Source organism: Nanorana parkeri, unplaced genomic scaffold, assembly GCF_000935625.1.
Source record: "Nanorana parkeri isolate BGI_ZX_2015 unplaced genomic scaffold, ASM93562v1 scaffold1128, whole genome shotgun sequence".
In the NCBI taxonomy this organism is placed as follows: domain Eukaryota; kingdom Metazoa; phylum Chordata; class Amphibia; order Anura; family Dicroglossidae; genus Nanorana; species Nanorana parkeri.
This window is the reverse complement of record NW_017307396.1, coordinates 78,972-101,630: the sequence shown is the minus strand read 5'-3', so window position 1 is coordinate 101,630 and position 22,659 is coordinate 78,972. Positions and strand designations below refer to the sequence as shown.

At 44.3% G+C, this 22,659-nt stretch overlaps 1 protein-coding gene across 1 annotated transcript in view; it reads right to left on the bottom strand.

Moving 5' to 3' along the window:
• Nucleotides 1–22,182, bottom strand: part of FAM221A (family with sequence similarity 221 member A) — a 23,019-nt gene extending 837 nt beyond the window's left edge. The window contains exons 1-6 of the mRNA XM_018568035.1: nt 22,050–22,182; nt 15,339–15,512; nt 11,990–12,180; nt 8,521–8,727; nt 5,997–6,089; nt 1,852–1,937 (exon numbers count right to left, since the gene is read on the bottom strand). Of these exons, the coding sequence (XP_018423537.1) occupies nt 1,852–1,937; nt 5,997–6,089; nt 8,521–8,727; nt 11,990–12,180; nt 15,339–15,512; nt 22,050–22,111 (813 nt within the window). The 5' untranslated portion in view covers nt 22,112–22,182. The remainder of the gene's footprint in view (nt 1–1,851; nt 1,938–5,996; nt 6,090–8,520; nt 8,728–11,989; nt 12,181–15,338; nt 15,513–22,049) is intronic.
• Nucleotides 22,183–22,659: the final 477 nt, after the last annotated feature.

Here is a 22,659-nt window from a genome sequence, read left to right as displayed (position 1 = left end):
CAAATTTTTTAATTGTATTTATTTTAAAAGCGCTGACACTCCCCAAGCTCATAGTTGATTGTGTGTGTGTGGGGGGTTGTTGGACCACCACTGTATGCTGAGCAGCAGTTCCAACAGAAGTTTCAATCGTGTAGCCAACAGGGCATTTTTTACCATCTTGTCCTGAATTGTATTGTGATTGCAATGTCTGCCTTATGTTGTAAAGCACTGCACAAACTGTTGGCGCTATATAAACCCTGTATTATAATAAATAATTTCAACAAAAGCTGCAGCACAATAGTACACTAACAAAACAAAAAAAAGACACATCTACCACTGTCTGGTTGCATAAAAATAACTTAATTGGTCTTTAGGCCAATTAATATTACCATATCTCCTCATATTATTACCGGAAGACACTATACACTTATTTAATACACCCTACGCTACTGCTACAGTGCCACCTTGTGGCAATTCTACAATACACACTATGGCTGTGCTTCCAAAAATATAAACTCATCACTTACCATTATTTCTGATTTAGTAAAAATCAGGACACATAAACCATCCAACAGCTCGTTTCAGATAATACAATCTAATTCATCATTTAAGGAGTGTTCTCTGTTGCCTCAGTGAGTGGCATTCATTGCAGGTCTGAACCTCACAGATGGCTGCAACATAGAACAGGTCTTAAGCTGGCCATGGACTGATCTACTTTTATTGTTCAAACCACATGCTGAACGAAATAAATAGAGCAGGTTCCTCCATCAACGCTACAATCACATTGATCCCAAACAGAATTGTCAATAAGTGGTTTTCTCTGTGCCTGAAGATATGCCCATCCATTCCGTGAGGCAGTGACTGGTATGAATAGCACTACTATGAGCTCTAATGATAGCGCTGTATTATGGGAGGATGAACAGAATATGTTTGAGCTGTATTCAAATAGAAAATAGCCAAATGCAGATGTTTAGAACCCTGGTAGATTGGTTGTCAACCTTTTATATAAAAATTATTAGAAGCACATGGGCTCAGTGAGAACATACTCTCTTACAGCTTGGCCATTACTATATGCAGAACTACATGATCATGACCAATCCGGTTTCTGTACTTGCTGTGCATGCGAGCGCATTGCTTCGAATGACCCATCAGATTCCTCCTGCAATCCCATCCAGCAGTACCTGTGCATAAAGAAGCTTTCTATTGCTTACTTTTTATGTCACCGCTCTTTAGCAATGCCTGGAAATCACGTACCTTTACCCATGTTTTGTCTCTTTAAACAATGTACACAAAAATACTGGCTGATGCTGTCAGAAATCCAGAGCTTCTAACTTGCTGTATGAGATGATGTTGCTTCTGCTGCATTGAAATCCCAAGTAGTGTTCTTAGCCCTGCCTGATTCTCTTTTGCTGGACTACAAAACACATCCACCTTATGTTTTAGATATGAGAGGGAAAGGTTTTCTGTAGTCCTGCAGACAAAAACTGGGCAGTGCTGACAACACTGTTTGGAATTTGAGTGCAGCAGAGGCACTGTGTTGTCAGCTCAACAGCTGGAAGCACACTGGATTTCTGGTAGATAATGTATTTTACGGTACTATGTTAGTGTTAATAAAGGGATAAAACATGCAGAAATGTATTACAGAGATGTACTAAATACATTTGTTTTTTTCTTATTCTCCTTAGGCATACAGCTGGCCTTAGATGGGCAGATATCTCCCAGGGAATGGCAGGGAAGGAGGTACATGCCATCCTGGCACCATTCCATTGAGCAGTGGGAACTCTCCCCCTCTGTGATAACAGCTGCAAGTAATCCTCTAAATCAGAAATCTAGCTTGTCATCAATGAGCCATCTATGGCCAGCTTTACCTACCCTTTCCTGGTATCGCTTTTCATAAAAATTCATGTCGTCTTCTGTTCTCCTCACATGAGACAATTCCTTATCCGCACTGGAAAGTCCTAAAGGGGAAACAGAAAAAGATCCTTTTATCTACTCAGCAGTGACCATTTTTATCAGTCTATTGACTTCAAGTACACATCATGACAGGATTATGGAGGCTGCCATTGCTGACATTTCCCTTTGTTGATTCCCTGGCTGTCAATGCTTTCTGAATCACTGAACCTGAACTAGTATAGAGATAAGCCATTTCAACACTGAAACTCATTTGCCCCAAGCTAGTTCTACTGCACTGCTTTGCGTGTAGTGTGTGTCACAGGCTTTAGACGTTTTAATTTCATTAAACCTATGAGACTGCATAAAAGGTAAAAGAATATAGCACGTGGTGTATGTTTACCGCTGTAAAAGCTGCCAATATTGGCAGCATACTGGAGTCCACAGTAATGGTGCAAATAATTCACTTCCTGCCACTGAGTGGCCTCATTTACTCCTCTACTGTACAGGTGAAACTCGAATAATTAGAATATCATGCAAAAGTAATGGCAGTAAGTGCTGCAAAAGGGGCCCAAACCAAGTACTGAGTACATATGCATGCTTGTACTTTTCAGAGGTCCGATATTGTTCTATGTACAATCCTTGTTTTATTGATTGCATGTAATAATCTACTTTTTTGAGGTTGTGGATTTGGGGTTCTTGGGGTTTTCATGAGCTGTAAGCCATAATCATCACAATGATGACAAATCACGGCTTGAATTATCTTGCTTTGCATGTAATGAGTCTATCTCATATATTAGTTTCACCTTTTAAGTTGCATTAGTGAAATAAATGAACTTTGCACGATATTCTAATTATTCGAGTTTCACCTGTATCTATGGAAGGCATCATGGTTGTCACCAAGGCTGGACTCTAAACATATAAATATGGACAACAGCACTTCAATGCTAGAATACGTCTATTTAATGACATACGTGCAAAACATACTTATTGCAACGTTTCTAGGTCACGCAGGATCTCCTTCATCAGGCAGAACAAGATGGGGAAGGGGATTCTAGGTGACCACCAAACGTTGCAATAACTATGTTTTGCATGTACGTCATTAAATAGACGTATTCTATCATTGGAGTGCCGGTGTCCCTATTTATCTGTATTACCGAGACGGTGGCCATCTGTCGACTACCGATGCACCCACTTTATCTCAATGCATGAGAGGTCAGGAGTGCAATGGGTACATGGACTGTAACTGATTGTGGATTCTAAACATGTCTGCCTTTGTTTCTCTCCATTACATAGGGGCTGATGGCATTAGTAGTTTTCAGAAGAAAGAGAACATTATTTGTTCTTTCTGTGAACCTCAAGAAAAGTGACAAGGACAACGCGGTTCTGGCAAGATCAACAGGTACCTTCTGTACTTGCTGAGAATGTGCTTAGCCTGCAATAAGAAAACAAGAACATCCACCATATGTAAGGACTAGTAAGCTGCAATATATTACTATTTTATTTGGGGTATAGTTATGCTTTAAAGCTGAACATCATGCAGATAAAAAGACAAGAAACATAGCAGTGTTGCACTCATTAAAGTGACATTAAAAGGCAAAAACATTTTCCCCTCCCCCCAATGTTAATGTTAGCACTTACCTTAAATGATATCTCTTTTTCCGATCTTCCTCTTCTCTCCTGATGTTTTCAGACTTCTCTCCAGCGGTGCGGCGGCTCTCTGATCCAGCGCTGACTGCTCTGTCCCTGCGATCCAGCGGTGTCTGCATGCGGGTGCACGCGTCCATAGACTTACCTTGCGTCCCTCGTCGCGTCCCTACCGAAAATGAGAACTGTGCATGCGCTTGCCCCAAGATCCTTTGCGGCCGCTCGAGAAATTTCTCATTTTCGCACGGGACCGCGCACGAAACACAGGGTAAGTCTAAACTGTTGTTTGAGCGGGTTTTTAAAAACTGTTTGCATATATCTACTGCTTGCTACCGGTAGCAGTAGATATATGCAAAAAAACGGGAGGGTTTAAATATCCTTTAATACCCCAATATATTTATTTTAATAAATGCAAGTACATGTATTTCACTTGGTGTTAGCCCCTTGCACACCCTGTACAGCAGAGCTGGGACTACCAGAGAGAGAAGCAACACAAAGAGAGCAGAGTGACAGAGAGATGTGCCTATCAGTCTGCTGCTTCTCCCATCAATGTCCAGTAACAGGCTGGGGAAGGACAAGACCTGTCAATATTACTGATCTGTAGCAGAGGAAAATCGAGTTTCATGCCCTGCCGGACAGGGCTGTTCTGTAACTCTCAAAACTGGAGGGACAAAAATACAGATTCTTTGGCAGGTAAGACAGCTTGTATTTCACTGGAGTTCAAGTTTAACAACCAGAAAAGTGTGCCTGGCAGGCCGCAGCACAAAAACATCTGTTTGCAGTTGCCCTGTACATTTTACATTTTAAAACAGTGTTTATGTTGTTCTGCAAATGTAAATTTCCCAGTGGCATGAATCTGGTCATCGTTCCACTTAACCCTTGCCATCATTATTAGAATAAAAACACAAATATTGATATACTTAAGCAGTGGGACTCTGAAAAATCCCGAGGAAATCATCTCATGCATCAAATTGCCACAATCTAATGCAATTTATCTTTCAGAACATTAGATTTCGCTTACATCCACAAAACTTCCAGTGTGCTTAGAGTAGCTGAAATGTACAAAATCTTAAAGTGACACTAAACTCGGGAGTTAAATCTTAACAATGCATTCAAGTGCCTGAACTATTAACAAAACTGTATCATATTTGTGTATCACTCGGCTGTAGATCCTCAAATCATCTCTGAATTGGTGCTGACAATGTCCTTTCTTCTGGAGGGGGGCTACTTTTGTTCCCCATGTTACCTTTGTGTGTTGTAAAGTAGTCACCGCTCCAAGCTCACTCCTGTGATAGACTACAGTCTCATGTTTAGCTTACTCATTTGTATTGAGATTGTAGTCCATCACGGAAGCAAGCTTGGCGCTTTGGCTACTTTACAACACACACAGCATGGAGAACAAAAGTAGCCATCCTCCAGAAGGAAGGACAGTGTCTGCACCATTTCAGAGATGATTTGAGGATGTAGAGCTGAGTGATACATAAATAAGATACAGTTTTATTATTAGTGAAAGGAGATCTATGAGGCGAGTGATTTCCACTCATCCTCATAGTTAGAGTCGACCTGTGACAAAGAAGCTGTCAGAGGTCGGCTCTATCGATCGGGAAGTGAGCAGAAACATGCACCGATTTGCTCACTTCCCGAACGCCTCCCTGCAGTGAGCGGTGACCATCAGTCACCGCTCCCCGCAGGGATTCCCCCCTCCCCTTTCCGATCCTCCAGCGCTGAGTGGAGTAACAAACGGGGTAGGGGGCGGGCACAGCTAGGTCTGCCTCTAGATAGGCCAAGCCAGCTGTCACTCACGTAGCTGGGTGGCTATCAAGCAGTAGATATAGGCAAACAGTTTTAAAAAAACCAAAAACGCTAAAACAGCGGTTTAAACTTACTTTTTTTTCTTTGCGCGCTCCCACCCGAAAAAACGAAACTGTTCGGGTGGCCGCAAAGCATCTTGGCACGGGCGCATGCGCAGTTCGTATTCTCGGCCGGGAGACGAGCAGAGACGTAAGGTAAGTCTATGGACGCGTGCACCCGCATGCAGACACCGCTGGATCGGAAGTGCCTGCAAGCAGAGAGGAGTCAGCGCTGGATCGGAGAGCCGCCGCACCGCTGGAGGGACAGATGAAAACATCAGGAAAGAAGATCGGATTAAGAAACATCATTTAAAGGTAAGTGCTAATGTTAACATGGGGGAGGGGGAAAAAAATGTATCCTTTAATGTCACTTTAATCTAAAGGAAGGATGGATACTAACAGGGTTATTCACAAAAGGGTGAAGAGTTTGGAGAAGGAAGGAGAAGTGAACAATCTAGGACAACATAGCTGATTTGGGAAAATTCTCCAATTCCGCTCACTTTCTAGTTCAGCTATGTTGGCCTAGATTGTTCACTTCTCCTGCCTTCCAAAACTCTTCTCCCTTTTGTGAATAACCCTGTAAAAACAAAAAAATTAAAATCACACAGTAATATATGTATATGTGGTTACCGGCAACTGCTGAGGATGAAGGATCATACGCTCTTAGAAAAGGGTGGGATCCACAACCTCCTGATGCTTCCAAAAAACTCCGGTCAGGAGCCCCTAAAAGAAAACCCGGAATATTAGAAGACATTTGGTGACAATGAAGTCAAAATCTAATATTAACTCTTGCTCCCTCTTTTACTCGTACCCATTCCTACCTACCTTTTATCTTCCAATCCCCAACAACCCCCTAATCATTTCCTGCCTCCTCCAGCCCTTCCCCCTCTTCTATTATCATCTGCCCCCATCTCTCTTCCTTTTCTACATCCCTTTCCTAACATCAGACCACTCACTAAATACATTACATGTAATATCAATAGGGGCCTTTTCTTTCTCCACAAACTTTATTCTCCGTTGAAAAGAGATTTTGTTTCCTATTGATGGAACATGATTATTAGAGTTCTTAAAGTCACATTAAACCCTCAGAGTTTTTAACATAAACCAATACTGTAATGTGTGCCTTACTGTAATCCATGGTTGTTTCCCTTCTCTTTGCTGCTCTTCCTGTTAAATCTTTATCTGTTCTTATGCTGGGCAGAACTTCTGTTTTGCAGCAGACTGCCTTGTCTCTGAAATGGCTACATGGTGTCTGTGTGTAGGTTCACAACCTGAGCCAGCACTACAGGAAGAGGCCCTCAGCTGCAAAGGGAAGTTCTCCCCAAGCATGAGAAGAGATACAGATTTAAAAGGAAGAGCAGCAAAGAGAAGGGAAACAACCATGGATTACAGTAAGGCGCACATTACAGTATTGTTTTATGTTAAAAAATCTGGAGGGTTTAATGTCACTTTAACATATACCTGTTGATCCTGCCAGAAATCCTGTGTCTAGCAACTTCCTTTGGCCTGAACTCCAATCTCAAACAATGTTACCAGCTTTCTGTAAAAGTACAAAGCAAAGCCCCTCTATGGATACAGTACAACCAGCAAACACTGTCACCCTAGAACAGGAAGTGCGTCATTGGCAAAATCACCAAATGAAAATAAAGAAAATCATGTAGCCACCACACCCAAGGACAGGTAAGCTGCAATCTAAGACATTGTTGTTTTTGGATTTAGATACACAAGCCTCCTTAGTTTCAACCCCATATGTAGGGATAAGCTCAGTTTCGGTTCAAGCTCAGTCTGGACCGGAGCGCCTCCAAACCTAGAAGTCGACCCTCCCAAAAAACAGAAGGAAGCTCCTTTCGTGCCACCCAATCAGCTTCTGGTAAGGAATTCCCCATCCGCAGATGGAAACTAGCAAAGGGGCGGGATGCAGTGACCGTTTATGGCTACATGCCTATATTTGGTGACATGACATTTACCTAATGTTGCTATGTGGCCATATTAGGTGAATTATGTCAGCCTAAGAATCCCGCACCTGTGTTTACATGCAGCTGTGCCCATGGCACTTCCTTCTTCTGAGGAGCTCATCCCGACTCATAAGCAGCTGTTATTTAAACTACCTTTTGTCTTCCTAACAACAAGAGTATTCTTCTGTATCACAATGTACCAATTCTGCATATATGCACATGTCATGTTTGCATTTATTTTATGCATCTCTTTTCTAAATATTTCTAATATGCACGTGTTAACCCTTTTACTGCCAGATAGTTTTACCTTAAGATTACTTAAACCGCCCATTTTTTTTATTTTCTATAGAATGGTGGCAGTCACAATTTTGTATGTAGCACAATATTTGTAAAATCAAAGTTTTTAGGGGGAAAAAAAAAACACACAAAAATTTGTAAATACCAAAAGCGATACCAAACATGCGCCTGTAACAATTGCTAACATTTTAGGTTCTTTTTTTATTTTGACAATATTGTAAAACTGTTTTTTTCTACTTTATTGCAATCACTTAGGGGGCTTAGAAGCCATGTCTGTCCTGGGCTCGCAGGGAGGGCAGTGGAGCCCAGAATGCAAGATGGGGGTAGTCTAGTAGTAGGGTATAGTAAATTTGGCGGCCCATAGAAGAGATTGGGCAGGTCTTAGAGATGTCCTAATCACTTCCATCCAGGTGTGTATTCATGCAAAAGTGTTACATGTATTTTAAATGTAACTAGTATATGTAGTCTTGATATCTGCAACCCCCAGCATAGCCGCGCTTAAACTGGTAGAGGGAATGTCAGTATCTTGAGCCATTTGGGGCGCTATTGTTTTGCACAGTGCTGTCAGCCTAACACTGTGAACATGCTTATAGGAGAAGACATCATAGAGATGACTAACAGTGTGCTGCCTATTGTATATTTACAGCCTGTGCTAGAACCTGGACCAGACTATATTGTTTAATTGCAGTGTAATCTGCATGGAGGCCCAAGACTTGGCTGTGCTTACTGCTAGATATAGCTGGATCACAAGACTGACTGAACAGAATTACAAATACATAGCTGGTAAAACAGTTTACTTGTATGCAGTTTAACTAGATATTTGGCTCTCTATCTGAATTGCAGCATTAAATGACAAAATGTCCACCCTCATTTGTTCTAGACTGAAATGGATCTCTACTTACCTATCCCACTTTCATCTAGTCTCATGTATCCTTCAGCAAGTGAGCTAAAGCCCGTCAGTCCCCCCATAGCAGCATAAGGGACATCTTGGCCAACGGGTTTTCCCTGAGCTAGACGTTCTTCCTTTGTCTCCACGACAGTGTCATGAGCAAACGCAGGCTGGGAACAACCACATGTGAAAGAACTGTGGAATCCTGCACAACCCGAGCCTGTGAGAGGTGATCAGAAACTCTAAGCATTGCTATACTTTATTAACCATATACAGCTGAATGCATCACATACAGTAAGCTCCAAAGCAAGCAAGGTCACAATAAAGTCACACACTTGGTCATATGGTCATAATACAGAACTTGATAAACTAAAAGGTCAGTTCATCCAAACTGTATGTTTTGTTAAGGATATACACTATATTGCCAAAAGTGTTGGGACGCCTGCCTTTACACGCACATGGACTTAAATGGCATCCCAGTCTTAGTCCTTAGGGTCCAATATTGGGTTGGCCCGCCCTTTGCAGCTATAACAGCTTCAACTCTTCTGGGAAGGCTGTCCACAAGGTTTAGGGGTGTGTCTATGGGAATGTTGGACCATTCTTCCAGAAGCACATTTGTGAGGTCAGGTACTGATGTTGGGCGAGAAGGCCGGGCTCGCATTCTCCGCTCTAATTCATCCCAAAGGTGTTCTATCGGGTTGAGGTCAGGATTCTGTGCAACAACCCCACACCATAATCCCCCTCCACCAAACTTTACCCTTGGCACAATGCAGTCAGGCAAGTACCGTTCTCCTGGCAACTGCCAAACTCAGGCACGTCCATCGGATTACCAGACAGAGAAGCGTTATTCGTCACTCCAGAGAACACGTCTCCACTTCTCTAGAGTCCAGTGGCGGCGTGCTTTATACCACTGCATCCGACGCTTCGCATTGTACTTAGTGATGTACGGCTTGGATGCAGCTGCTCGGCCATGGAAACCCATTCCATGAAGCTCTCTACACACTGTTGCTGTGCCAATCTGAAGGCCACACAAAGTTTGGAGGTCTGTAGCTATTGACTCTGCAGACAGTTGGCAACTTCTGCGCACTGTGCGCTTCAGCATGCGCTGACCCCGCTCTGTCATTTTACGTGGCTGAGTTGCTGTTGTTCCCAGTTGCTTCCACTTAGTTATAATACCACTAACAGTTGACCGTGGAATATTTAGTAGCAAGGAAATTTCACGGATGGACTTATTGCACAGGTGGCAACCTATCACTGTACCACGTTTGAATTCACGGAGCTCCTGAGAGCGACCCATCCTTTCACAAATGTTTCTAGAAGCGTCTGCATGCCTAGGGGCTTGGTTTTATACACCTGTGGCCATGGAGGTGATCGGAACACCTGAATCCAATGATTTGAAGGGCTGTCCCAATACTTTTGGCAATATAGTGTATATAGGCTTCTCGTAAACCAAAGTAACCAGCACTTTTGCAGAAATATTTTTTAGGCATGTTAAAATTCTATCCACCTATGCATTTCAGAATGTATGATGTCCTCAGTTATAACTATGGATAAATAAAGAATTAGGTTTTATGGATTCTGTCTATAGAATGGATGGTTACTTTAGTTTGTTGGGGACTTGGTAGCACCACCGCTGCTAACGAAAGCGCACGGCTATTATCAACTGTAAGTGAGCGGTCTATCTATTCTCTCAACATAAAATATGGGCTTTTCAGAACTAATAAGGACTCCAGAAAAGGGTTAGTTTGCTTGTTTATACATCTTCGGCCACTATCTGATTTCATGGCTAGTTGACAAATGCTCATATGAAGCACAACATTTACCAAAGCTGCAGAATAACTGGCTCATGTACGGCAAACAGACATTTCCATCTCAACAACATCATTCAATATCAATTTGAATACAGAACCTACAAGACAGAATTGTCCCATTTGTGCACATCTGACCATTTAAAGGAGAACTATGAGGTGAGTGCTTTTCACTCACCTCATAGTTCTAGCCGACCTGTGACAATGAGACTGTCACAGGTCGGCTCAGTAGATCGGGAAGTGAGCGAACACATACCGGCGTTCGCTCTCTGTCGTGACAGGGGAGGGGCTGGATTCCCCCCTCCCCGCTCCGATCCTCCAGCGCTGACTGGCGGAATGGACGGGGGAGGGGGCGGGTAAAGCTGGCTCTTCCTCTAAATAGGCAGAGCCAGCTGTCACTCACGCAGCTGGGCGGATCCAGACATAATTGTCGGTAGCTCGCGGTATACTGAGCTTAGGGTGACGGGAGGACGCTAGTTTGTGTCCTCCCGTTACCCTAAGAAGAACTATGGGGAAAAGCCCTGACCCCATAGTTCTCCTTTAAGCCAATTCCCATTGCATGCACAAATGTTTTACAAAGGTGCTGGACAACCGCATCTTACAGATATTCCTATGGACATCAGATGCAGATTTGCCACAGATCAGGTTGTTCAATTCCAGGTTACAAGTATAGCGCTACAAGTCAGATGTCTTCCTGTAAATATATTATACTTGCATATAGACATGCACCTTCCCAGCTATACAAATAAAGGACAGGATCAAACTTGCTTGGTCAACAATATGTGTAAGTAGAGAACAATTCTATAAATATAACAGAATATCACTGGGTGAGTAAATGATCACTACAAAGCTTTATGTTATGTGTGGAGGGCCGTTGCAAAATATAAATATCTTATTGACTTATTGATATGTCTTATTGACATATCTCTTGACTTTTGAGTACTGTGGGTAGTGAGGGATGAGAATTGAGCAGTGAAGTGCTCCAGTGACATCCCGGTTCCTCTCGCTACGTGCCCATTCACAAAATGCCTTGCATTTTTCTCAAAGAATACAAGGCGTTCTGTGATTGGTGAGGGATGGATGTTATCACATTCCTGCCCCCAACTCCCCTTCTCCAATCACAGAACGCCTTTTATTCTCTGAGAAAAATACATGGCATTTTGTGAATAGGCAAGTAGTGAGGAGGAACTGGAATTAGGGATGTATTGTTTTTCGGTATCGAGTACGAGTACTGATATTTTTAGTTCAATACCAATAGCGGAAGTCCCATTAAGGAAGCCAGGTGGAATGTTATGACTCGCTGCCCCGGCTTCCTGGCCAGGTGGCGAGTGATTACACGTCGTCCGGCTTCCTGACTGGCCATGGAGCTGGCTTTCTGGCCAAACAGGAAGCCGGTGGGTGAGCCATTACCCGCCCCCGCCTTCCTGATTGGCCAGGAGGTCAGCTTCATGCTCCCTGGTAACAAGAGAGCATGGAGCCAGCTTCCCAGTCTATCAGGAAGCCAGGCAGTGTATAATGACGCACCGCCTGGCTTCCCGATACTGGACATTTGGGATAGGCATCAGGAGCATTAGGGCGCGTACGAGTACTTCAGGAAAACAGAAATGCCCAGCTCTATATAATAAGCCCATTAAGACTGGGGATTAGATTTGATAACAGGAATACACCTCTTACATTTTGTACAGCGATAGGATCCGGCCACACTGTGGTCCTCAGCAAAGTGCTTGCACCTGCAGCGAATAGGCTGCGACCCATTCAGAGGCACATAGTGATAGGACTTGCACTGGCATTTACTGACTTTACAAGGCAAGTGAATGGGATGCTCCTTGGGAAGTTCCTTAAAATCCGTCTTATGTTGTTTGTACCTAAAAGACAGTTAACAGCTTTAAAACACAAATAAATCAGAAATTTGAAGTCTAGCATAGATAGGGTTATTGGCCGATACTCGGTAACATTTTTTAACATTTTTTAATATTTCTAGCAGTGAAATCATGAACAATAGGAATAAATCTTATATCAGGGACAAAGCCCTGTGGATTATGTGAAAAGGCACAAGTGTGTGTAGGACAAAATGCAGTCCAGGGCAAGAGAATTCACAAGATGGGTGCATGCAACAAGTCCCAGGTTGACCTTGGGCCTGGAGGAGCGGAGGGGTACTTTCTTGATCACATTAGATAGAGTCAGTGAAAATTGCAAACCCGGGTTCAATACAACAAAACTGGTGATTGTAGAACCTTTCAGAAGCCTAACAGGCTCAATCTAATCGCTCAAGGTGGTAGCTGTTTGTGCCGGCTGTTGCTGCAGAAGAACAAAAGGGTGAGAAAAAAGAAGAGAGAGAACAAGAAAGAGAAGAAAAGTGTTAAAGGGGAGGAGAGGATCCCAAAAGAATATTTTGCCTCCAATTGTAATTAAGGCTTTGTTCACACCATGTCCAGACCAGATCTGGAGCAGATCTGCAAACGCAGTGCAGTGTGGTTTTACCATGGTTTTTGTTTTAGCTTAGAGTGGGCTTTCAGGTAGAGGTGCAGCGAAAGGAAAATTTTAAAACCGCAACGAAACCGAAATAAAAAAAAATGTCAGGCTGAAACCGAAACTGCTTTCTAACTTTTTCAAAAAAATTAACATTTTGTTTTTATTTATTTGTTATAAACTTTTACATTTTTTTTTTTTATTTATTCATTTTTTATTAAATATTTTTACTTTTAGGGGCTTCAGGGAAATAGCAGGGGTCTAAACAGACCCCTGATATTTCCCTTTTAAAATAGAAAAAGAGATTGAAAACACAGAGTCCTCAATCTCTTTTTCTGCAGCCTCTGTTATAAATTAACAGGAATCCTCTATACTGAGTGTTCCTGTTCATTGATAACATGAGGAAAGTGTATGTTTACTATAACCACAATCATGAATGAACAAGAGGTGATGTAGATCTCTTCCCATTCATTCATAATTGAGGATATAGTCACCATGCTATGTCTTCAATGATGTACAAACACTCAGCGATCACTGAGTGTTTGTACCTCACTCACCTTCCTGACAGCTGTCACAGGAGGCTGGGCAGGGCGGTGTGGAAGGAGAGCTCAGCCTCCTGTTACAGCGCGGGCTGTCTCCTCCCACACACCGCTCTGCCGGGCTGTGACAGGAAGCTGAGCCGTGTGGGAGGAAAGACGCCGGTCACTCATAGTGTTCTCCTCCCGCAGCGGTCGGTCGCATGTGACAGTTTCTCTCCTCCCCGCTGGGTCACAGAGCAGCGCCCAGCGGGGAGGAGAGAAAGAATGGATGCACCGCTGTATCGGCAAGGAAAATGGCACTTTCGGCATTTAGCCAAAAGTGCAATTTTCGGCCGATATACCGGCGCAGCCCTACTTTCAGGTGCAGTCCAGTGCGTTTGCATACATTTTGTGATGCGTTTCCATGCATCCCAGGCCAGAGAAAAGGTGACAAGAAGTATTTTTTTTTGTCTGGACTAGAATTGACTGCTTTGGTGTGAACAGAGCCCAGAAATACCATAGGGATACATTGGGATGCTTTTGTGGTCTGGGAACAAGCTGTTCTGGTCTGGACATGGTCCGGACATGGAATGAACACATCATTGTTAATGATCAATTCTTATTTTTGCTACAAAATATCAGCATACAAAACTATGCAAACCTATTCTTCTAGGTATTCAAAGATTGCGTTATGAAGTTTATTTCAGCATTTTTTTTTATGTATCATTTTATTTGAGCAAACTGCACCACAATTTACAGAATATCAAAAGGAACAAACATTGCTTTGTTGTAATGGTCTACTATTTTATCAAATGTATAATTGGCTGTTATAATATTTTTCTTGGATGTAAATGTAATAGATGTTTATACTGCAAGCTGCTTTGCCTTTTGTCAATTAGAGTCTTCTTGTGTTAGGACTTGTTCACACCATATACAGTGCATTCCAGCGTGGTTAGCTGCTGGGACACACTGTATAACATAGTAAACTCCCCCCCTGCGTTCTGGGGCATGGCGGTGTATTGAAGTCAATGGCACCGCAGCCACACACCCTGCCCGCAGTGAGATCACCCGCACTAGAATGCGGGCACAGCAATGCCTGCGTTCTGGTCCAGTGCAATCTGAAAAAATAGTACATACAGCATTTTTTTGGATCGCACTGGACCAGAACGCAGAAACTGATGTGCAATTAGAAATGAATGGCACAGCGGTTTGCGTTTGTGCACAAAAGTGTGCAGATCGCGGCATGATCGTGGATTGTTTAGATGTGAACCGGGCCTTAAAGTGACATTAAACCCTCAGAACATAAAACAATAGTGTAATGTGTGCCTTACTGTAATCCATGGTTGTTTCCCTTCTCTTTGCTGCTCTTCCTTTTAAATCTGCATCTGTTCTCATGCTGGGCAGAACTTCTGTTTTGCAGCAGACTGCCTTGTCTCATAGGTTTGTATAGGTTTGTAACCTGAGCCATCACTACAGGCCCTGAGCTGAAAAGGGAAGTTCTCCCCAAGCATGAGAAGACATGAGGATTTAAAAGGAAGAGCAGCAAAGAGAAGGGAAACAACCATGGATTACAGTAAGGCACACATTACAGTATTGGTTTATGTTAAAAAATCTGAGGGTTTAAGGTCACTTTAAGCTGCATAGTTTTCATCTCCAACAACAAACACACACTAGTATCTCATCAGTGTTTATATATAAGAAAACCGTATACAGCAGAAGAACCAAGTTCACGCCCTGGAAACATGAATACAATGAATGCTCACTTTCTCTGTTTGTTGACTTTGCAATACTACTATATTGCTTGTTTCCTTTTGCTGGATTTCTTTGACTTACCTTTGTAAAATATGCACTTTGTACAGTCAATAAAAATAAAGAGGTACTTCAGAAATGAGCTCAAACTTTATGAAATAAAGTGATTACTGTTTCAATGTGAATGCAATCCGAATAAATGAAAGAGCGAATGTGTGTGTCATCCTAGACTCAACATGGCCGCACCCTTTAATCCAATGTAACAACTAGACACTGGGCACCGTTACCTGTGTGTGCAAAAGCAGAGCGTCTCGGGTCCCACAAGTTTACAGTCAATTCCGTTCGGTGATCTCCAGCTGACAAATAATCGGTTTTGCATTCGCATTGGAAGTATTGTTTTCTTGTATTCCTCATATTCTTCTGGGGTAAAAAGTTTTCCTTCATCATCTTCACCAACAATTCTTTAAAAACAACAGAAAAATGTCTCAAATTAATCATAAGAGCAAAATGAACTGAGAGGAGCATGTTATACATGTGCACTGCATGCTAACAAGTCACAGAGAGTGGGCGCATCTCATATTTGTATTGCTGTCTATGAATCCACTGGGGAGATTTCTCCCCACATTTTATCCCTGGGACACAAGGACAAGAACGTGGAGGATGGGTTTTAGGATCGGATGGGTCAGTGTTAGATAGTAGGAGTCAAAGCTGCAAGGCCTGTACGTGGGCTCTCTACAACCACGAACAGGTAATATGTCTTATGAAATCTGAAGTGGCCTCCAAATAGAGCTGCAGCTAACGATTATTTTCAAAATCGATTAGTTAGCCGATTAATCGGTTAATCGGATAAACAATAAAAAAAAAATTAAAAATGGCTCCAGTGATGGGACTACTAGTTTGTATTGAGATTGTAGTCCATCACAGGAGCAAGCTTGGAGCGGTGGAAAAAAATAGTGTGGTGTGCAATATAGTGAAAAGGAAAGTGTAAAATTATACAGCAATGAATGCAGAATTGCACCGGCTATAGAGGACTACAAATCCCAGCAATAGTACATTATACAGCGCAATGCAGAATATCACCAGCTATAGAGGACTACAACAAATCCCAGCAATAGTACATTATAGCTGGTGGTATTCTGCATTGCGCTGTATAATGTACTATTGCTGGGATTTGTAGTCCTCTATACAGTGCAGTGCAGAATATCACCAGCTATATAGGAATACAACAAATCCCAGCAATACATTATACATACAGTGTATAATGTATTGCTGGATGTGTATTCCTATGTATAATATACAGCACAATGTACCATCAGCTATAGAGGAATACAAATCCCAGCAATACATTATAGAGCACCATGTGGGGGGGTGGGAGTGCAGGCTTACCTGAGCAGTCTTCCAGCAACTTGCTTCTGAGATCGGGCCTGTCTATCAGCGGCTGTCATCCCCCCACACCTGCTCCTCCTTACTACATCTCCCCGCGTCCCTGTGCCAATCGTGGATGTGGGCGGGCGGTGAGTGTGAGGCGGGGAGGAGGTGCGGCGTGGATGCGGGCGGGCGGGTCTGGCAGCGGCGAGCGTGAGGTGGGGAAGAGGTGCGGCGCGCAGCGTGTGTGGAGCCGTGAACAGGGCCAACTGATTGGAAGCCGATTAATCGATTATTGAAAAAGTTGACAACTTTTTCAATAATCGATTATAATCGACTATGTCGATTAGTTGTTGCAGCCCTACCTCCAAATGCATGGTAATGGCGCTGACCACATTTAAAGTATGTAAGGCAACTTCCCTAGGGTGGACTGGCTTGGAACAAAGCAGCAAAAGCACAAAGTCTTCATTCAAGTGCAACTCTGATACCAGCATGGCTACTAGGAATGCCACCAACTTAGAGGCGGGTTTTTGAGGGCAGAGGGCACCAAAAAAAAAAAAAGGAAAAGAGGAGGAGGCACAGGGGTAAGTCAATGCAGGCAGCCCAGCGGCGGCGTGCACGCTCACAGACATCGTGAGACACAGAAGTCAGCGCTGGATCAGAGACCGGCACCAGCACTGGCGGGACTCCTGAAAACTACTGGAAAGAAGAAGATGGTCGGACCAAGAGGCATTATCTAAGGCAAGTCCTTAAAGGAGAACTATGAGATGAGTGCTTTTCACTCACCTCATAGTTCTAGCCGACCTGTGACAATGACACTGTCACAGGTCGGCTCAGTAGATCGGGAGGTGCGCGAACGCATACCGGCGTTCGCTCACCTCTCGATCCTGCCGCGGCTCTCTGCCGTGACAGGGGAGGGGCTGAATTCCCCCCTCACCGCTCCGATCCGCCAGCGCTGACTGGCGGAACGGACGGGGGAGGGGGCGGGTACAGCTGGCTCTGCCTCTAGATAGGCAGAGCCAGCTGTCAAGTCATGCAGCTGGGCGGATCCAGACATAATTGTCGGGATCCGCTTCAGCTGCGGCGTCTCAATATACAGCTAGCTACAGCTCGCGTTATACTGAGCTTAGGGTGGCGGGAGGAAATATGGGTCTTTTAGAACTAATAAGGACTCCAGAAAAGGGTTAGTTTGCTTGTTTATACATCTTCGGCCACTATCTGATTTCATGGCTAGTTGACAAATGCTCATATGTAGAACAACATTAACCAAAGCTGCAGAATAACTGGCTCATGTACGGCAAACAGACATTTCCATCTCAACAACATCATTCAATATCAATTTGGATAAAGAACCTACAAGAAAGAATTGTCCCATTTGTGCACATCTGACCATTTAAAAGGAGAACTCTGAGGTGAGTGCTTTTCACTCACCTCACTGTAGCTTGCGGTATACTGTGGCGTCTCAGTATACTGAGCCTAGGGTGACGGGAGGACGCAAGTTTGTGTCCTCCCGTTACCCTAAGGAGAACTATGGGGAAAAGCCTTAACCCCATAGTTCTCCTTTAAATGTCACTTTAAGTTGACCATACACCAGTACAATATAATTTGAAAAGAATTTGCGATCTGAGCGTTCGATTTTCTAAGAGTTAATGAAGTCGAACTGACAATTGTTTTTAACTGTAATGACAAAAAAAAAAATTGAAGGAGCTGGATGTAAACTGAACAAAACAGTGATTGGTGAACAGTGAATGTGGTTTTTCAAGAATCTCCATTCATAGCCAAATCGAATTTTAAAATCAAACAAACTTTTTCTTTGGTATCAAGTATTTGTTATTGAGAAGAAGATTAGAAATCAGACACATTACAAGGTATGGAACACAAGAGGACACAAGAAGATGAACTGGGGAAAAACAACACGTGCAGCATTCTGGGTGAAGACAAAATATTTGGAATTGTCCCGGAGATGGAATGAAAAGCTTATGTAGAGGAAGGCACCGGAGGGCTTGGGGACGGAGGAGATAGCGGGTATTATAAACAGAGGGAGAACACAGGATCTAGTCATATAGTGTCGCAGTTCTCTCTCATTCTGAAGAAAATGTCAGGTGTAGCGGGACTTTCTAAAATGAGTAAGGGGGAAGTGGATAAGAGGGAGGGACAAGGGAGATATAGACGTGAAAGAGAGTGGTGTGAGTGAAGGTGAGGGGAAGATCGGAGTACAGAAAGGTCACATTCCCCATCTCGGCAGTGCCCAAGCCAACAGCCCCCAAGGCATGGAGTAAAAAGCACAAGTGGCGAGGGAGGGGGAAAGAAAGTGGGGGGGCAGCGGTAGCTAACGAGCTTGGCATGGTTGCACACATCTCTCCATCCAGCTCTTAGCAACCTGGGAGGCTCTGGCCAGAAAGGGGGCTTCCCCCCACGAGACCCTCAGGCTGCCTCATCATAGGGACGGCACTGGTTGCAGTGTGTGTAAACATGTGCCATCTGGTGCATCACACACAAGTTTTTAGGCTGGGTTCACACCCAGGCGTATCGAATATGCACGTTTCCTGCCGCACGTTTTTACCGCGATTCGCGGTGACAAACGCACGTTTCCGAGGGCTACCTGGCAGTATCCCAATGGATACACGAGGCAAATATGCCCCAAAAAAGCTCCTGTACTTCTTTGGGCGTAGGGCGTTTTGCAGCACGTTCCTACGCGCTGTAAAACGCCCAGGTGGGAACCATGCCCATTGCCAATCATTGGTTTTCACATGTTGAGCGTTTTACAGAGCGTAGGAACGCGCTGTAAAACGCCCAGGTGTGAACCGGGCCTTATGCTATTCCCCAAGACTCTGATGGCATTATTGCATTTTTTCATATGAACGTTTGTACAAAAATCTACCGGTGTACAGCCAGTTTTAAGCAGAAGTTAACTTAAAGGAGAATTTTTTTTAACCCTTGCTGTAGGGCTACACGCGCACTACAAGGGCCTGCACTGCAAGGGTTAAGTGCTCATTTGTGTCTAGGTTCAATATTTCAAAAAGGTATACTCACCTAATCTTCTGAGCTGGCCAGCTCTTAGACCGGTCCCTTCCACCTTGCTCCTCTGCAGCGGTCTAAGGTCCGTGAGTCATAATGATCTATACACAGTGTATAGGATGTGAGGACGCCGAGGGACATACCATCACTGCAGCGGAGGGGAAGACAGACTGGAGGGAGCGGTGTCATAGCCGGCCTGTCTGAGCATACTTGCACATTATGGCAAAAGTTTACATGATCTTTTGGATCTCACGCACACCGCCATAAAAAAATGCAATACAAAAAGGGGGAATTTATCAAAACTGGAGCAAGCAAGATCTGGAGCAGTTGCCCAGGGCAACCAATCAGCATCTCTCTTCAGTTTGTTCAGTTAAGATTTGAAAATGAAAGAGAGAAGCTGATTGGTTGCCATGCACAGCCGCTCCAGTTTTGATAAATTCCCCTCAAAGTGTTTTTTGTTTATGTATCGGAACGCAGTGCAGTGTTTTCAGTGGGGACATGCACACAGATGCATAAGCATGCGCCATATTTAGATCCCTAAGCCCCGATTTCCACCAGAGTGTCACACATTTGCTGTGCATCCCCATTGAGTTCAATGGGTTCCTGGATGTATGCCAAACGCGGGAAAGTGCACATTTTGTGACATGCATTCCACGTTTTTTCCCCCCGCAAGTTCATGCATGTTTTCACGCACTTGAACGAGCAAGAAAACACTGCGTTTGGGGTGCCATTAACTACTAATGGCACTGCAAGCGCATTTCGCGTTTGGTGCACATTTAGTGAACGCACGTCAAAGCGAACACTTTTGTGCAAATATGACACACGTTCACAATACGCTGCGGTGTGAATGGGGACTAAGGGTGGCCACACACGTATCGACTTTATGATACGACCGATGTTCGATTCAACAAATTAGATTGAATCAGGAGTGCGTCAAACCATCGCGCTCTTCAATTGATCCAGATAAGATTCACATCGTCTTCGTTTAAGGCGAGTCGATTGGTCAGGGCGGATCAATCGCGAGTATTTATCTCTCTTCTCTTCCATCTCTATCCTACATTCCATCGACTGACACCATTGTTTTATAATATTTAAATGTCAAATCAATGCGTGCGATCGATTCGTTACAATTGTATCGGGGGAAAAAATCGATCGAAGTCACCTTTCCCGTGTGCGGTCGCGTTATTGGTCGGATATCAATCGTAAACAATTATCGCATGTGATCGATCAAAGGATTGATCTTGAGGCCTCATTCACATCTGTTTTTTGTAACAGTAACGCAAAGGCAACGAAAAATGAATGGGTGTGAATGGGGACAGGTCACACAGCAGCACCGTGTTGCGTTACCGTAGGTTGCACTGGAAAAAGTATTAAAAAAACACATGCTAACGCAACGCATGGCAAGCCATTACATGTCACTTCACATAAAGCTTGCCAAAAACACGACGGAACGCAACAGATCGGAAGGAAAGCAGAAGGTACAATAGCAAGTGAACGGACCTTCTTTTGACTTGGGAGTACCTTTCAAATATGATATGAATCAATACGTGTGTGTAGCCACCATGACACAAAACTGAAAGATCTGCGTACATGCAAAAACGCATGTTTACTCGCACGTTCATATAAGTGCGTAAATCAGGGGCGGACAAATGAATATGGAATTCAGGAGCCAGTCTGCCCAATCCAGGAGCCAGAAGGGTTTTTTTGCCTCATTCACGCGAGAAACGGCCGGCACGTACAGCTCCGTGCGGGGCCGTATCGGGCAGCTCCCGGGAAGGACAGGTGCTGCCTGTGATTAGTACGCAGCCCCCGTCCTTCTCTATGGGAGTACGCGGCCCTACGCTCACCCGCCCTGCACGTCCTTGCGAGCGTACTCGTACGCTGACAGGATGAGGTGGGCGTATGGCCGCGTATTCCCATAGAGAAGGACGGGGGCTGCGTACTAATCACACGCAGCTCCTCTTCTTCCCGGGAGCTGCCCGATACAGCCGTGCATGCAGCATGGAGCTGTACGGCCCGGCCGATTCACGCGTGCATGAGGCCAAAAGGAGCCAGCTCCATTGACAACAACTAGAGAAAACCTCAAAAGTTAGGCGCCAGCTGTGATTTGTAAGGAGCATTGGCGACCTGGCTCCTGGGATTTGTCCAGCCCTGGTGTAAATAAAGTCTAAACCAGAAAATGACACTGGAAGCAGAGCAGGAAGAACGAGAACTTTACGCATGTAAACACATACGTGATTGCGTGTCTGAACACACGCATTTCACTGATTGGAACGTTTGTCCAGGGTAAAAAACGCGTATATGATCAGTAAGGCTCCATTCACGCCTAGGCTACGCCTATTACACACACGTTTCACGCGCGTTTTCAAACATTTTCTATGAAGTCTATGGGACAAAACGCGCTGAAATCTGCCCCAAATTTGTTACGGCCGTGTGCATGTAGCCGTACGTCTGCTTGGCGCTGGGCTGGCAAACACCAGACAGGACAATGCTGCCAGAGATCTCCAGTTACTGGGGGTGGCTGTGTGACATGACTGGGATTTGGGGACAATGAGGAGTGTGAGCAGGACGTCTCCTAGCAACCAGTACTAGTACACACACACGATACCCCTCACCTCCTGTACTCCAAGTAGTCCTCGATGGCCCCGGCAGCCCCCTGGAAGTGCAGCCTCTCCATGGTGTCAGTCAGGTGGAGGAGGTGATCCAGGAAGACGGCTGACACGGAAGGGAGCACGGCCTGTGGGCGGCTCCTCATCACACAACCTGCTACCATGGGGATGACTGAGCTCAGCTGACTCCATAGACAAGACTGCCGATCCCATAACAGAACTACAAGTTCCTGCATGCCCTGCCTCGCAGCTATCTATAGGAGATTATAATGTACAGCTGCCTACGTTTTAAAACATTTTCCATGAATGTTTATCTGCTCAATAAATACCGAAACTAGGAATCCTCATTCTAGGAATAATTCCCTGTCTTCCCTAGTCACTGACCAGCAACAACCATGTCAGGGGTGGGCAAACTCTGGTCCAACTGTTGTGGAACTACAAATCCCATGAGGCATTGCAAGGCTCTCACTGCCACAGGCATGACTGCCAGAGACAGAGACAAGTGGGATTTGTAGTTTCACCACAGCTGGAGGGACAGAGTTTGCCCATTCCTAATGTAGATCATGAAGTTGGGGTGAGGTCAGAACTCCCCCTAAGTAGTTATGTGTGTGTGGGG